Source organism: Apteryx mantelli, chromosome 3 (genome assembly GCF_036417845.1).
Source record: "Apteryx mantelli isolate bAptMan1 chromosome 3, bAptMan1.hap1, whole genome shotgun sequence".
Taxonomy (NCBI): Eukaryota; Metazoa; Chordata; class Aves; order Apterygiformes; family Apterygidae; genus Apteryx; species Apteryx mantelli.
The window spans coordinates 92541962-92560549 of NC_089980.1; the positions used below are offsets into that span (position 1 = coordinate 92541962).

The window sequence follows — 18588 nt, forward strand, 5'->3', positions numbered from 1 at the left end:
AACCACTTCCCTCTATTCTAAATTACTTTTCCTAACTTATTTGCATAATTTAATGCACAGAGATTTTGCCACAGAAATATTTTATATTTCTCTGACACAGGACAGGCTAAATTAACCTTCTTAAGACTATATTGCTGTTTCACAACATATTTGGTAAATGCTTAACAACTTTATTGGGGGGAAAAATGTTCAGTGAGACTTTACATGGCAATTTTTAATGAGTGCTGGTTCTTCACAATCATTTGGTGATGTACAGAGATTACAAGTAAATATTAACCATAAGATTGTGCACCTCTAACCAGCTAATAAAGCAATCTTTTTTTAATCAGACTTGTTGTCTATTTACCTCTCCTAGAGAACTTCTGTTCATTTTCAGCAATTTGTGTAAGCATTTTAAACCAAGAGTGTGGTCATATGTTGATATATGATCATGGCATACATAAAATTCAGTGCATTCAGTGCGTTATTAGTGTAAAAAAATAAAGAGGTACATTTTTAAAATGCACATAAATGCTAATAAACACTACACATGTCTGAAAGATATGTTTCAGAACTGTAGAGAAGCTTCTGAGCACAATTATATCAGCTTTTGTTTCTTAATTACTGTTTTATTCATAGCAGAGTATTGTAATATGAGATCTTGTGCAGAGATTCAACAAGGAGAAGCTGTACAGTTGTACAGCTTAAGGAAAGAGAGTTTCAAATGTGCTCTCTGGCCCACAAATATTCTGAAGATTTTTATGCATAAGACCTTTATTTCATTTAGTTCCTCATTTGGAACAAGAGATTTAACAAGTTAAGGAAGTACTTCTGTGTAAAGATGTAACTTACTCCATTCTACAACATGAAAAATGTCTGATGGATACTATAGAAAATAGTAGAAAAAGAAGATATAATCTGTTATGCAGAACAAAGAAACTCCTCACTAAAAATTTAGATACTGTTCCTGCCTCTGACAGTTTGTGTGTGATGTTATGGAAGCTGCTGAAATGAAAAGCTTCAGATCAACATGCCAATCGGGTGTTTTAAATTTTGAGGATTATTACTTGGGATACATTACTCTGATGATTAGGAGTATTAGGTGCTAATGTCTTCAACAGAGTTAATAGGTGCTTTGCTTTGAGTTTATTAAGTGATGTAGAATAATAATGGTTAACCTTAATTTAAATCCCATCCTTAAACCTTACAACCTTAAAATCCCATCAGGGAACTGTTAATTCTGTTTTCATAGCAGGGTTTGAACTGTGTGTGCTAGATAAAACAAGGTAAAAGTAGATGTTGATTCATTAACTGAGCATTGTCTGTTTCACATATAAAATGGGGCAGATATCTCAGAGAAATGTGTGTGATAGTTGATGTTTCAACATAAGAAGGAAAGGTTTGGTAAAGGCTGTGATTTCCCAATTTAGCACCATCCTATTTAGTGTGCATTCTTCCACTTAAGTGCTGTATAGAGCCTGAATGATAGCCCAACCAACTCATTCAACTCCATTTTTTTTCCTGGATTTTATTGCCTGGTTATTATTCCCAGTCCTGCAACTGAAACATCTTCCGTTCCACTAGTAAAAAGAAACAGGCTTCTTGATTTTCAGTTCTTGTGGAAATCTCACCATGGAATTGTACTTGGAGGGAAATTCCTGTTTTCTTTCAGCTGCAACTAGTAGAATCTTTAGAAGTCAGAACTGAAATTTTACCAAGTCTTTACCAAGCCTGTGCCAAGTCCAGGCAGAAACATATGATATTTAAATATTAACCCCTCAGTTCACTGGGTAAACGAATAAAGAAGCATGTAGATGCTCTTTATGGCTCTAACTTGTTTTTTTATATAGTATTGGATATCAAAAAGAAGTTTCTATATTATTAAATAAGTGAAATGGTAGAATATAACACATAAAAGAAAGGGCTTTTATGTTTTCCAAGGAAATTTCAATTTAATTTACCCTGTGTTCTTATTTCTTAAAGTATTTTAGTTATTTCTAGTACTCCTCATTGCTGTGCTTTAATATCTGCCTTTTGGAGCTCATATATATCTTATCTAGCATCTCAAGTGGCTGACTACAGGTATGCCAAATTCTGTACAGTTATTGCATTGAGAAATCTTCCATAGTGCTTCATAATATTTTTGTAACTTTTTAGAGATTAAGCGTCTAGCCTGTCGCCTTTTCAAACAAATTAAGGCACCAGATGTTCAAAAAGGATTCAGTGCTTTATGATGTTTATTTTCAGCTGAGACAAACTGATTATTATTTGAATGATCAGTTTTAAAGTATGCTAGCTGAAAGGAAAGTATTGCAAAAGTAATACTATGTATTCATTTCAGAAAAGTTCAGTGGCCAAGATTCAGGTATACACTGTACTTATATTTGTATATTTGTAAGTACATTATATTTGTATTTATATGATATTCTATAGGGAAGTGTTAACTTTTAAATTTTATTTTCCTCTAGAAGTTCAAAGTAACTAGAGTTAACCTGAATAATTAGTCCGATTAACTAGAGTTTCTAATACTTCTATCTGACCAATAAAAGTTAGACATGAAAATTACTGCTTAACTCACCAGTGTACTAGTTTTGGGACTGTCTCATCCTGAGAGAGGGGCTGGATCACATCAGCTGTCAAGGTGAGATAGAATTAAGGGCAGGGAAAGAAGCCTGAAAAGTAACAATAAATTTGCATGCAAGTCTTCACAAATAATATTTCCCTATGTTTCTGTTTTTGCTTATCATTATCTTAGTAGGACCAGGACTTCACAGGGACAGTTGACTTCAGTAGGGACAGTTACTAAAGGAACAGCCTGATTATGGCTAGAATGAAGAGGGATTTTCCTTGCAATTACAGTTTCAGGAATGAGCTTTATACAAGGGAAGATTCCTCAATTAAGAGCCTATTTTCTACTACCGTCTTTTCTATGACTAGTTTACTGTACTTTGTGCATGTGACCTATGGTTATAATTGATCTCATTTCCCATTACTGCTTTTTTTCCTTTTTTTTTCTTTTTTTTAAAGGTCTAGGCCACCAAAGCACTACACCTAAAATCTGTTTTTTGTGGAGTGGTTTGTTTAGTTTGAATTTACCTCCTAACATGACTCTTTTACTCTTTACAAGAGTAAAAAATTATACTTTGGTTGATTAAGAGGTTTATTGGATATAAATACGCAGTTGTGTTCAGACGTGCTTGCTATTTTTATTTGACTGTTTTTATTAGTTTGTTTCTGACTATGAAAGCATTCCTACTGCAGCTTTTTCTTTTAGCTTTTTCCTTCTTACCACACAACTCGCCCCAACCAAAAAAAAATCAGTCAGACCACACTTCAGTTGGTCTTTGATTATGAATTTTTAGCAGGTCAGGAGAATGAATGAAATATTTATCAATATGATGTCAAAATATGCAGAAATATATTAGTCTAATATGTTTCAACTTAATACTAATACTAATAAACACCATTTTCAAAGTTGCCATTCTGGTTTTGAGATTTTTAGATTTGAGAGATGGTGATTTCAAGTTTACTGCCAGACTGAAGTAAAATTGAGTCTAAAAGATTAAATAAAGTGTAAAACCAATCAGGAAAACCCATTTTGTGGTTAAATATACAACTCCTAACAGTTCTGTGACTTTTTTTTTGAAGCAATCAACATGAGCATCAAATATTTTTACACTTCCTAATTCAAAAGTTTCTGAATTACCTGGATAAAAAAGTCTATTCCTATTTCGCCTTAGTACCCCGTACTGTATTTACTGTGTTTCTAAACTTTCAGTAGTGATTAACTATTTTCACAAGATGAATTTTTAATCTGCTTGACAAAAGTTAATTACTCATATAACTCCATTTTAAAAAGGAAACAAATTAATAAACTCTAAAATCAATTTGATTTTAACACTGAGAGGGTTTTTTCAATGAAACCTGTTGACACAGAATTTGTAAGTGAGAACCCACTGAAGAAGACATGATGGATCTGTTAATAAAATTAAATTGCTGTTTTGGCTTGTAATACATGCTTATTCAGGCTTTCTGTAGAAGAATTTACAAAAAGATAAATTGGCACATTATCTTGAAACAATTAATGAAGATTTAGGGGGTCATAAATTATATTCTGTTATGCTGTGTGCATGTTACTTCTTAAAGAAATTTTAAAAAGATTTTGCCAATTTGTTGCTTCTAAGTTAGAGAAAATTGGATGACATATACTACGTTCCTGAGAATATTTCTACTCAGATGAAAGCTAATAATTGCGAGAGTCATAGTGTTACAAAAACAATGATGGAAAGATATATCAAGTAAGCTAAAACAGGTAATGAGTAATTGCTCCCAGGAGGCAAAGTTATGACCACATTGTTTTCCTTTTTTTCTGTTCTTGGTATTATCACCTGAATTGATTTGTTTATTTTTAAATGGTAAGTTTATAATTTATATAAATTAACATTTATGTATAAAAATATATAAAATCATATGTAATTTATATTAGTAATATACTGTGAGTTGGTATAAGGATGATGGTACGAAAAGGACAAAATTAAACCTACAGTTCTGTGGAAAATGGCATGCCTGTCTTAAAATGCCAGCTTAGACTGTAACTCCATAGTCACATTGGTTAAAATTAGACGGACTTGCTGAACAGTTTTTAGAATTAAGTGTTCGCCTTTTCATGAGCCAGTGGCTCAAACTCGTCCATGCGAGAGTTTTACAAACACAGGAATTGCCATACTGGATCAAACTGAAGATCTGTCTGACTAAGTATCTGGCATTAATTTACACAAACAGTGGACAAAAGAAAATGCTTAAGGAGAACAAAATAGAGTGTTTTCTGTGGTATACCTTTCCCAGCAATATGTGGTTAACAGGCGTTCCTAGCTGTTATTACGCTGGAACCAAGTGATGTTTAATCACTAACAGCAGATATGTTCTCCATCTGCTAGGACAAAGTAGTTATGTTCCTTTAAGACATAAGTGAACAAGTGGAAGAAAAAGTACACTTCATTTACTTCAGTCGCCCATATCTGCTTCGTGATTCCTTATGATAGCAGGCAGAAATTCAGTCTTTATGCAGCAGGTTGGATACATTTACTGTTTTGACAGCACATGTTAGATCTTACAACTAATTTCCTTTTTGAAGTCTTCCAGTGGGTTGGATAGACTTAATCCTTTTTTCCTAAAATTCATTCCATATTTCCTACCCTTAATGAATCCTGTTTATCCTTAATGGATTTGCTGGCTATTCCTATTAATTAAATGAGCATTGTTTCACTGCCTTGTATATGTAAATGCCTCTTTGTTGGCTCAAGTGTCATCTGGTTTTGACTGGCTAATGAATGGTTCCTGGCTCCGTGAAGAGAGAAACCTTTTCCCCTTCTACATCCATCAGGGTGCTTACAGCCATGGTTCAACTGAAATGTGCCTTGCAATGAATCTTAATTTTAGATCAGTTTAAATTGCTTTGTATAGTATCTAAAGGGATAAATATTAGCATCTCATTGCTGTCTCTGGGTTTGGACTATGTGTGGTGATAATAAATGTAACCAAGTGACAGTGGGCTTGGGTGGATAATACCAACTGCATTTCCAAAGCCTACTGTACATGGGGGAACAAATTGCTTCAAAGATGCTATCTGTTTTGTTGTTAATCCTTCTTCTATCAGATTCTCACAGTTTAGGTATCTTTTTGATTACCACTGAAGCCTGAGATGATTTTTTCAGGAATTGACCACAGTGATTCCAGGGTTGCTTTCTGAGTGAAAGAAACTGGTTTAGAGGCCATAATTGTACTTGTTAATTTAAGATTTTATGAAACAAATAATTAGTCTTTGTCAAAAGACATCTGTGTAGCAGTGTAGCTGAAGAAAGGTACAAGTACTTTGCCCTATGAAATGAAAAGCTTCTGATTTGGTCAATGGTTGCAGAGAATCACCTGTGGAGAATCAGGTTGTAATTAGCTACTTTGCATCTGAGTCCTTAATAAGTTGCCTTTTTTGGCATTTTGGGTGTAGTGTTCTCCAGATGGTAAGCATCATTACATGACTATATAACCTGTATGTGGTTAAAACAAAACCTTTAAAACTTTGCAGCATTTTTAAAGTAAAAAAATAGAAATATGGTTCATTTCTATTATGTTAAATTGGGGGGGGAGGGTAGTATTAAAACCACTCTTCTATATGCATGAAAACCAGAAACACATATGCCGAGTTTCTATGGTTTCTTCTACTTTGAATTTGCTAATGTGCTATTTAAAAAATCATCATTATTCTGACATGACTACAGACTTGTACTCTTTGTCTCTTGAAATTTTGGGAAGGAAATTGTCATTAAGTATAAGTTATTGTACTTATTTGTTTTTCGGAGTGCTTCAAGAGTACAGTAGACAAGATCTAGGTTCATAAACAGTAGACTACTGAAAGGCTGTTCTTGAAGAAGATACCAGACATCACTTTCTCTGCCCTATTTTTTCACAGCAGCATCTTTAAGATGCTAAAAAGTATTTGGTGTTTGATTTTGATTATTTGACTCCTTTATTTGGAAAGTGTTCTATTGCCAGTTGCATTGCACTTATGGTTATTTTATGTGGTGTAAAACAGCCTCACTAGGAATCTGAATTTGCTTGAAAATCTAGAAAAGTATATGTTATTACCATAAAAGAATTGAGGGGGAGGTTTGTGAAGATACAGAGCATCGTTGGATGCTCAATTTCTCACTACTCCTCCATCTTTTTAAAGGACAGATACTGTCTCCATCTTTTCAAATCTCTCTCCTTAACCGTGAGCAGTTCCACAGCAGTCTAACACTGTTAATGTTCTGGCTGGCCTCATCCGATTTCCTCATTCTGGGCCTCCACCACGTGGTCCTGGCAGTTTTTGTTGCTCATCAGACTCTTTGGGTTTTTTCATGCATAAACCTGAAAACTGTTCCAATGAAAAAGAGCAAACAATTTTTCTGCTGGGTTTTGGGGTGAAATGATTCGATAGAACCTTAGACGAGCCCTGGAGGCAACACAGAAGAGGAGACAGAAGAATATTCAGTAAGGCTGATATTACTGTTGAATCACTATGTCTGCTGTTTGTTCCTACTACTATCTCTGCTGTTACACTGCAGCAACAATTTGTGGCTCTTCACAGTGACCTGGCTCAAGGTTTCTTGCTTTGCAAGGGAGTGAAAATGTTATCTTGTTGGTCTGTGTAGAAGAATGTCATTTCTTGCATAACTAATGCTTTCATTACCGTATTTTGTCATCAAATTGTTTTCGTTATTTGATCAAGACTTATTTTTTCTCATCAGCCCTATTTCTTTCTGTTTTAAGGTGATGGTGTTTGTTCATGCTAGAAATGCCACAGTACGAACTGCTATGGGTCTTCGAGAAAAAGCAAAAAACAATGGTCATATTTGTCACTTTTTGCCATCCCAAGGATCAGATTATGGACAAGCTGAAAAACAAGTAAGTGAATAATTTAGGATGATAATATTTAAAATCCTAGAATTCATCTGCTTCAGGGACTGTCAAAGCTGGAACTAGATGAGGCATTTTTTGAGCTTCTGTGATTTTTTTTTTTTTTTTTTTTTTTTTGACGCTGAAAGGAAGTATGGAGTTGCTGAATTGAGTAGAAGAAAAAAGGGGATAGTAATGGCAAAGATAAAGGAAGTGATACCAGTGCTGTTACTGACAGTTTTTATACAAAAACTGATAATAAGTTGTGCTTGATATAACTTGTATGCAAAGTTTAGTATGGATAAAGTCTAACAGGGCTTGGTTTATCTGGTGGACCTCGCTTTTGAAAGAAAGCTGTGAAGTCCAGCATTCCCCTAATGTGCTTTCCAGATGTCTTTGCCTTCTGTTGGGAAGAGTTAGAGAACTGTGTGACCTAGGTAGACCCCAATTTACCTTCCAGGACTCAAAGCTATTTGGTATATGCTTGGAACACTGCAACACTGCACTGTATCTACGTGAATACCTGATATATGAGATAGATGGAGATTTATAATTTATAATTTATAATTGTTGTTAAATTAGTAAAGTTCTCTGTTGCTTAAAGCCCATTTTTGTATCTGACATTGTTTATTTCTTACGCCCATTGTTGCATTGGAGAGGAGGTTATTTATCAAAAAGAACCGGAAAAGTTCAGGAGGATGATTTGGTAATTACTGATCACAATAGTCTTCCAGTTCAGGAAGTCCCCAAGTCACTAATTTCCTGAATCTGGGAGAGCATGCATCTCCTGTTGCACTCTTTCCCTAAGCATCTGTTATTGTCTGCTCCTTAAGACAAAAAACTGTCTTAAAGTATTAATCTGACCTAGCTTGTAAATTTACCATCTTTCCAAAACCGTCTGGCTTTCCTGATAAATCATGTAATGGTGGGCAATCAAATAGTAAAAATCAATTTGAGAGTCAAGAATGGGAAAGTCATTTGAATATCACATGGGTGACTGGCCCCCTTAATGTCGTCACGTTTAAGAAGTATGTATATGAGTCATAAATTATTAGTATTTTGGACAGTAGCTGAGTACTTGCCAGATGAAACTGTATACATTTTTATGCATGGTAACAGTTCCTTGTAATAACTGTGTTAGTTGAACCTTCCAAATTATTCATGGCTATCCATGGCATTTACATTATCCAAGGTAATGATTAGAGTTAACAGTACTTTGTTAATTTGCCTTGAAAAATAATGTTCTTCCTCCTTCCCCAACTAAATACCAGGAGATAGAGGAGATATTTAGTCATTATCAAATGTTTAATATATATTCAAGATACCTTCTGTCACTGGTGAATATGTTGACAAACTCTTACATAGTTTTGGCCCCTGTAAATTGACAGGCGGGGAGGGGGTAGATTCTGTGTCTTTTTTCAATGTATTAAATAAGTTGCCTTATTTTATACCTCTGGAGAGAATGTGAAGGAATTCATTCAGACTTACTAATTATGAATGGAACATAGGTGTTACAGATGTTAAATGCAAATTTCTGAAACATAGAGAAAGTTCTAAATTGGAGAAGATTTTTAAAAGTTATGTTCAAGTATGTTCTTTATGTCAAAACTTCTGAGAACTATGATAAATATTTAAAAATACCTATCTTGGTATTATAGACTATGCTAGCTTATAAATAGATGTCCTTATGATATTTCATAAAATATTATATTAAAAACCTTCTTTTCCTACTGAATGTTAATATCTACAGCGTTTTAAAAATAAGACCAAGCCTGAACTTAGAGAGCCTGTGTTTCTACTGTAACACTGAAAATAAATACTAAACTTTTTCATGTTAGATTTCTTAGACCAAAGTATGAAAAACCCTTAGTTTGTTGAAAATAATATTAGTATTTCAATACTAATATAGAAAAAATATTAGTTTAGTCTCTTGAAGGTACCATTACTTATATAGACACTCAGAGTTATTAGCAATGAACTTAGGAAACGATGTAGTTATTCAGCAGTGCATACTATGTGATTTGCCTGTTAGAGGAGTATTTACCCAACCCAGTCTGTAATTTAGTGAAAGCTGCTGCTGTATATTCACTTATTCTGTTTGTCCTGGGATTAAATGAATTTGAAAAGATGTTCTTATGTTGGTGGGAGCCCAGGAATCCATAGGAAAAAAGTTCTAAACCTATTCGGAGAATGGGTTATTACCACCTGTGCTTGGATAATGACTTAAGGTAGTATTTATAGTACAAATTAAGAGAGTGGTAGTGGTGTTTTATAGGTTGGCTGGGCACATATCTGAAATAACTGCTTTTTCTCAAGATATTTATTCATCACACTGAGATTTAGGGGGAACTAAATAAACTAAGATTGCAAATTTCCCTGCTGTTTCTTCTTCCCCTCCCACCTCAGTACACATACATTTATTATGAATCCAAGCATCTGTTTTAAATCAAATCTTGAATTGTTTGAGGACTGCAGTTCCAAATGATGATCTGTGCAAAAGATTGTAAAAAATCCAACTTTGCTTTTGAAGATATTTACAGAAGTTTTCTAATTTTTGTAATAAAGCAAAACATCATTCATCATAATTAAAAGCAAGTGATTTCTTCTCTTATATTTCATGGGAATCTTTGATCCTTTGGATTATTTTCTGAGTTACTACAATAACAAAAATGCCTATTTTGCCCTGAAGGTTTAGGGACTTGTACATTATAAAAAATGTAATTGAAGAAGCATGAGTAGTATTGTGAAGAACCATTTTACATACTAGAATACAACCAGAAACTATGGTTTTCATTATACTACCTCAGCTTCTTAGGAATGTAAACTAATAAATAATAATTAAAATAATCAAAAGAAACCTAATAAACTTCCACTAAATTAATTTGGTGCTCAATAAATTTCACTGCCACCACAGAAAGTGTAGTCATTGTATGAAAGATATGATTATTCCTTCTTAGAGATGCCTGAATCTTTGACTTCAATATTTTATTTAAAAAATGTGTCATGGATACACATTGCAACAGGAAGTCTTTAGCATGTAGAATAATATAAAGTATGTACCAGTGTCCATTTACCATTTTGGGTTTTTTTTTTTTAACTTAAGATGTTAGTCTCTTATATTAAGTAATATCAGATTTGTGATAGTAGCAAGCAAAGATTCTTTGGGTTTTTTTAATAATTATAAAAAGAACATTTGAAATCAGGGTTTTTTTTAATAAACTCATCGTCTGTTCCATGAAGTAGTTGTCTTATCATCTGTAGGTCTTAAGCAGCCTGACAAAAAAAACTCATTCAGTCAGGTGTCCCCAGTAACTCTTTTCCATGAGGGAGTGAACTGTTGGCTCACTAAATTTGATCTGCTAGAGTATCCTGGTCTTGGCTATCCTCCTTCCTGGGTGCTCCTCAGCCTGAGCAGAAAATCCTAGAATCAGAATACTAGAAAAGGTATTTTAAAAGGTCTTCTAGTCAACACTCTACTTAAAGGCAGAATCAGCCATATATTTATATCATCTCTGACTGATTGATGTCAGCCTGTTCTTGAAGATATCTGAAGGAGTACCTGTAAGCTCCACAAGCAATCTATTTCTATATATACATATTGTTACAAAAAATATTTTATAATCTGAATGTGTTTTGGTGTAATGTAAGTCTACTTATAGATATGGAAGGCAGATTACATCCCTCATCTATGAGGCAATGCATCTTATATACTGTATTAGGAAGGATAGACAAGGAAGAGGAGGAGAGGAAATTGTTTTCTATATTAATTAGCTCCTTGGCTGTGCAGAGCTCCACAGTGAAACCGGAGATGGGCTTCTTGAGTCTCTGGTTCAAGCCCAGAGAGGAAAGGAACAATTGGGATGTTGCAGTTTCAGACTGCCTGGCCAAGGGGAGGTAGTGCATATGACTTCCTACCAGCAACCGGCAGAAGTCTCCTACTTGCAGGCCCTCATTTTCATGGTGGGTTGCAACCACCTTCTAGTATGGGGCAATGCAGCATCGTTCCGGCAAACCATGCTGTTTGTATGGAGACACTGGGAACAGCTTCTGAATCCAGCCAGACCCCTGCTTGACTTGCTGCTCCGACAGGGAAGAGCTGGAGGCAAATGTTGTCATGAATGGCAAGTTTGTTTGTAGTCACCACAAGATGAAGTTTGGTATCCTGAGGAAGGCTATGAGGGCAAACAGCAAGAGTTAGGACTGTTTTTTAGGAGAGCAGTCTTTGGCTTATTCAGTGCATTGCAAGGTAGAACCCCCTGGGAAGCTGCCATGAAGTAGAAAAGTATCTCCTCTTTTACATTTAAGAAATGGCATAAATACTGAGGAGTTGAATCTTCGCTGAAAGCAGTGACAACTTAGCATCATGAGGCAGGAAGTGAGAAAGAAATTGGGAGAGAGAGAGGTAACAAACATGAAAATTTAAGTTGTAAGCTCAGCTTTATGTGTTATTAATATGAAATGTGAATGTAATATTGTCAATACGTACATTCATGCAAAATGTACTTATTTTATGCAGTTCCCATCCTCAAAGGGAATTTGAACTTTTATGTGGGAAAGCTATTTTTTTTTTCTTCCTCCTTAAAACTGTAAGTCTACTCCTTTTTCAGGAAAAGCTGTAGAAATGAGTGGTTTGACTTGAGTGGTACAGTTCTGAGTGTTCTTAGACCTTAAAAAGGAACTCGAATCATGAAAGGGTGATGTGAGAAGTTATGAAATCTTTCCCAATAGCATTTGAAGAGATCTTAAGAATTTAGTACCTAGGAGGAGTACTAAGGATGAGGTGAAATACAGTTACAAACTAAGCTGCTGCTGATGGTCTTTGGAAAGCAAGACCAAGAATTATGACTGATTAACAGAAGGAATCGATAACCAGGGACTGGTTAGCAGAAAGAGATGTGAAGGCCATAGCAATTAATGAGACAGAATTGTGTGTTTGCAGCAGTTCACGTATTGTTCTGGTGGCTGCCCTGATTCTTTCCCAATAATAATGTCAAGAGACAGAATAATTCATTAAATACTTCTACTGACCAGTACATGTGATACTCATTAATGTATGATATGCATATTCACATGCTTTTATTTCTTATGCATGCAACTGTGGCCTAGATATTGGGAAAAAGTATTAGATAACTTATGTAGTCCGATACACTTAACAGCTTGTATACTGAGACATGTAAATATAATAATAATGGGAACAATAACAATAAAGTGAAAACCTAGTCACACTGAAGTCTGTGACAAAAATTCACCAATAAATTTTTCCTACATACTTATGTTTGGCCCATTTCAGTATCCATTCAACATATGAAGTTGAATGATTTTCATTTTACTTACTGTAAAAATTAAAGATTTTATGGGTTCCATCTTAGTTACCTGATAAGTATCATTTATGGAAAGTGCTTTTAAGATGTAAAGGAGATAAAATATTTGCTCTATGTTCATAGGTAACTTGTTTGTTGCTGTTTTAGAGAAAAAACACATCACCTTTTGAATAAGTATGTCACAGCATACATATTTGAGGCATATAGTTATTTATATACAGTTATCACAACAATAATACTAATCAAATATGAAATGTACTCAGCCAAGGCAGCAACTCTGACTGCATCAACAATCATCAGTAGCTGTAAAATGAATACTATCCTAGCAACATTCTTTTGCCAAGCAATTAAGGCTAACATATTGAGCTTTATGAGTACACCATTTCTATGATTAAAGAATGTGGGGGTTTGTTGCATTGTTAAAACTATTACTGTTCAGTCTAAATTTTCTTTTTCTTTCTTAGAAGTAAATATTTTTAATAGAACTGTCTGACTACAGGAATAGCAGTAATGCTAACAGTGGATCTTATCAAAGGGTATTAAGATCATGTGTTCTGTCATGGGAACTTTCTGCACTAAAATTTCTATTGGCAAAAGCAAAAGGTTGTTTGTTTGTTTTTCTCTAGCTATTTAAGTACTTCAGACATTGTTTAAATGTACATATGTATAAAGGAGTATTTCAGTAGTGTCAGGGCACCCAATCACTGTGCTATACATGCTCTACAAACACCAAATGTTCAGTAGTCTTTCTGTGTCTGCATCCAGTAAAAGTTGGGTTAGTTAGAATATTATGAGCCACCAAGGACCGGTGACTTTGAAAAAGTAAACATGTTTCTAAGATGTACTAATTCAGATAATTCCTTAGGAACATACATTACACAAGGCACCAAGAATACAGTTCGGGTCATTCAAGAATAAAGAGTTCAAACTGGAACAGATAAAGAAACAAGGCACGGTGAAATCAAATTGGACTTTAAAAGATTTTTTTCCCTCAACTTGCTACTTCAAATGATTTTCTCACTCATTTGTCCAATAAACTGGTCTTGCATAGATAAATATCAAAGACATGAATAGCACTGATGGAAACATTTTTCTTGTTTTGAAAAAGTGTGTGAGTCAAATCTATATTTATACAAAATCAAGAAAAGGTTGAATGACTGTATAGGTGTTTTAAAGCTTTAATGGGACCAGACTATTTTTAGAGATGTGGTCTCAATTAACAGTCCTGGAAACACTGTAAGGTCATAAACAATTACTGTTAACTACCGTGGATGCAAGCAGCTGTAACCCCAGCCATCCACCAGTTAAAGTACTGTAACTAAGAAGGGCCTTCTGTGCAGTACCAATCTTCACTGAGCTAACCCGAAGGTGTAGGAAGTCTGTTCCTCCACAAATAGTTCATGGAGGAGCAGACTAGAGATACAGACTAGCTGAGATGCAACCTTAACGCCAAATAGGTGCACAGACGGAACCTACATGTATAGGCATAGGCAGTTGTCACCAGGAATGACAACAGTTCAGTTTTCTACCATAAAAACTGACAGAATATATATATTACAGCCAAGTGTGTTTCTGAACAAAGTAAGAGAGTCAGAGTTGTAGAAACACCGCAGAGTAATACTAATGAATTCATTTTTCATTTTTAAGGGCAAGAAGAACCAGCTAATGTGACATGTTCATTATGTGACACAGAGAATTGAGCAAAGCCTGAATCAAGCCTGTAATTTCTGTTTGAGCTCCAGCAACTATTTCTAAAATACATATGGTGTTGATGTGTGTCTTATTTCATGTATGAGTTGGTCTACCTTCTGCTCTAGACCTAGGATCTCACCCTGGTTCTCTTCATCAATTTAAAAAATTTTGCTGTGAGAGTTCTTACTCATTTAAGTAATAATGAATTATTATTGAGTATGTCAAGCTACTCAGTAAGCCCTCGAATGGCAAATTTCTGGTGGTCAGGAGAACATGCTGGGAAGAGCACTGATGCACATCTGCCCCATTCTCATTCTCTTCCTTAGGCATTTGCTGTTGGCTGCGTTGAGAGAGAAAACTGCGCTAGACAGACTTTTGGTCTGACCTGGCACAGCAGTTCTCATGTCTTAAACAATAAATTGAATACTTATTGTAGAATGCATTGAGTATTGAACTGACAAAGCACGTGGCATGTAAGAGCTTTTCAGAGCTGTTACTTATTAAAATGCATTCTGAAAATGTGACTTAGGTTCTTTGCTCCCAGATGTCTTTCATTTTGGCTGTGCTGAAACTCACACTTAGTGACAGCTCAGCCTGTAAGCGAGTCAAATGGCATTGCAGACTTGACCTGCCTTAGCTACCATTTACCATTCCCTCAGGTGCTTCTGATTTCCAAACTTTACCATTAATCAGTAGGACCACGTTTTAAATTTTAGATCACCAGTACAAAATATCTTTGGGTCAAATCAGATCTCTGAAGAACCTCTTTAGACGCGCTATTGAGTGAGAGTTTCTTTATGCAGTTAATTTCTTAGATCAACATTGCCTAATTTTAATCCCATTAATAAGGGAGATTGATTTTATATAGCACAAAATTCCCAGTGTCATACCATATAAGTGAAATTTCTTACAGAAGTCTAAATGTACTATACCAATCCTGTGTGATGCAGAGTGATAAAGTTAAGCTTTATAAAGATAATATCATGTTTCTCTAACAAGATCTATCCTGTAGAAAGTGATGTTTATTGGCACAGATCCAAAAATTAAATTATCAGACAGCAAGCTGTTCAGTCTTGCTGCTTCATTTGACATGAAATTTAGCAATAGCTGTCAGAGAATGATTTTGATAATGTAATACAAACCTTATTTTGTATTCTGTATACAATATTCACTGTAATGGATGAAGAAGATACTGAGAAACATACTGAAATCCAATGTGTGACTTGCAAGAATAAGTAATGTCCAAATCATGCATGTTCTAGTCTAGGCACAGTAAGTGTAAGTGAAGACTACTTGAATACACCAGAAGAACTGAAAAACAGAATAGTTAAAAACACTGTATCCTTTGCCTGCCTTTAAAATTTGAAAGCAATCCTCTTAATAATCTCCCAAATGTTTTTAAATGATGAGAAATGAATTTTTAGAGAACATTCATCAAATATTTGCTGTGTAATCATTTGTTTGACATTAATTATTTCAGAGCAAATCCTCATTTTATTTTTGTTTTATTAATAACATATCTAATATTTGATATGCTATTAAAAACTTTTAAAATAAAGTGAGATTTGTATTCAAATACATTAAGCTGTATTAAATGTCAAACATATATTGAAGTTTCATATTTGTTTTATAATTACTATATTTTTTACTATTGAAAAATATTTGCTAATTGCCTCTGTAAGAAGGGAATGGAGCTCTTCATATTTCTTTCACAGATATTTTATTCAATAGTACTGCTAAAAGGTCAGAGACAGAACTCCTGAGAGGAGTCCTGACAGTTGACTGGGTGCAGAAAAATGTGTTCTGTAGAGTTTAGTATTAAGAGGGATTTGCATGAATGTTTCGGTTTTTGCAGGGCCTGTTTACAGAGGAAAAACATTGTGAACAATAGCAAAATGTTACTTTCACTTTTCACAGTGATTTTTCTATATGTTAGAGTTACTGTTATTAACTTGAGTATATTGTTGACTAATGTAAAGTGAAATAAAAATATAGCATAAACACTAGTTTCTCTTTTTTTAAAAAGAGAATTTTGCTTTGCTTTTCTGAGCTGTAAAAAGAAAACACATTTGAAGTTTGATGTAGACTTATTTATGACTTTTTTTTTTAAGTCTCTTAGCTTTTATAGTCAAACTTCGTGTCACTGTGCACTGGATTAGATCATGGGATTATTTTACTATCAAAAGCCGTTGTGGTATCTTGGCAAGAGCACCTTTGTAGTATAGCTGTGCTAATTTAGATTATTAGAGATTTTGTTTCTGTTTTTTCCAGTTAGGTCCTCAGTTGCTTAATGCCAGCCTATACAATATCTTTATTTCACCGAAGACTTTCAGCATGTTAAAGACATTCATTTGATTTGTACCTGATGAAAGCAATGTTATGTGTAATATAAAATTTACATGTGTAATTTTTTACCGAAATGTGTAATTTAAAAGTTACACATAACAATGAGCTACTACCAAGAAGAATTTTTTTTCCTAATTTTTTTTAGTAAGCTTTTCTTATTTAGCAAAAATGTAATTATCTGCTTATTGGTCTGCAAGATAAAAGAGTGGGCAAATGTCTGTCTGCTGAAGCATGGTAGAACTTTTGGTTTTGTTCCCATATCCAGAATTTGAATTATCTACTCAAGGAAATAATAAAACATTTATCACAGTGCAACATAAGGACAATGCATCATGTCAGATCTTGACTCAAAACATAACCCTGCTCAGAAGTGTGGCAGCTTAATGCTCCTAGCAGTTCAAATACATTTTCTTTACCCTTGCATTTTGTTTTAAATGCCATTTCAGCTGAATGTAGGATCATAATTGATTCTATTATTTTATAGTAGTTTGACAAAAGTTCTCTTTGAATGAAGTGGGCAATGTGTTTTTTTATTATTTTGTAAAAACGTTACTTTTAGAAAGTAAAAAAAAAAAATTTTTTAGGTTTGTGGGCAAACAAGATAGGCTGTAGCTGAATATTACCATTAAAGTTCTATAAACAAAGCACAAAAGTGAATACAAAATGTCTCAAATAAAAGTCTTTTAAAAGTGTAAGCTCACATACAAATGTATGGCTGTCAATCCGCTCCTTCCCAGAGCACCTCTAGTTTTTTTTAACACCTCAGTGCAATTTTGCTCATGCAGACTTTTTAACATAATGCTCTGGGTTGTATCCGCCTTTGTAGGCTACAGCTACATTATAAAATAATGGGAAGGCCAAAATAAAAAATAAAATAATGGCAAAATGGGAATGCTCTGTAGAGTAATGCTGTTGGTGTTAGGGCCCAGTGCCCACAGTATAAATATCTTGGGCATTTTACATCACATGAGCTCTAGTCTGGCCTCCAGCTCCCAGGAGCAGTTGGGGCACAGTTGGGGTTTAGTTGCGTTCAAAAGGTGCCCAGTTCATGGAAATCAAGACCACTCCTGAGTGCTAAGTGAAGTGTGGTGAGGGGTTATGAGTGATGAATTCAAAATCACGCTTTTGTTGCAAAACAAAGTGTTAAAATAGCAGTTTGTGTTTTTTGATGAATCTAGTGCAAAATTAAGTGCCATATTCAGAATTATTCAGAAAATATTTGAAGGATTGAAGGATTCAGTACAAAGGACTTTTGTTCTTTTAAAGTGTTATATTATTGCTTTATAAACCATATATTATACAAATGTTAAGAAACAGAACTGTATTTTACATCATATTTTGAAGTGGGAATGCAGTTAGCTAGCTCAAATATTAGTGCAACTGCATAGCCAAAAATCAGCTAGTTCCAATGGTGGTATTGTGGACAGGATCAATGCTAGCAATGCTGGTTAGAAAACTTTAAGTTGTGGTTTTCCTTTGTTTGTGGTCTTTGCAAAGATATATTATTATATTTCATTTTTCTGATTTTCAATGTCTTTTTAGTTGCTGTTGTTTATAGGTATAAAATTAGAGATCAGGCATCAAGTCAAATGCTATTTCATCCTCCCTGGATGTTTGGGATATGAAGTTTCAGAATTATACTTTTGGTTGTCAAATCTAACCTCTTGCAAAAGATAGAATTTCACCAAATTCCTTCTCAGAGCCTCTATTCTACTTTCTGAGAAGGCATCTGGACTTCATTTAATACCTTCAGAAAAGGAAAATTCCCTCTTCTCTTCTTAAATTCTTCCCTCATTGTTAAAAAATCATATATTAT

The 18588-nt window shown here is 34.4% G+C and overlaps 1 protein-coding gene across 2 annotated transcripts in view; it reads left to right on the forward strand.

Moving 5' to 3' along the window:
• The window catches only part of ASCC3 (activating signal cointegrator 1 complex subunit 3), a 287290-nt gene that overhangs the window by 132533 nt on the left and 136169 nt on the right, over nucleotides 1–18588 (forward strand). For both annotated transcript variants that reach the window (XM_067293927.1, XM_067293928.1), the window contains exon 14: nucleotides 7288–7422. In XM_067293927.1, the coding sequence (XP_067150028.1) occupies nucleotides 7288–7422 (135 nt within the window). The remainder of the gene's footprint in view (nucleotides 1–7287; nucleotides 7423–18588) is intronic.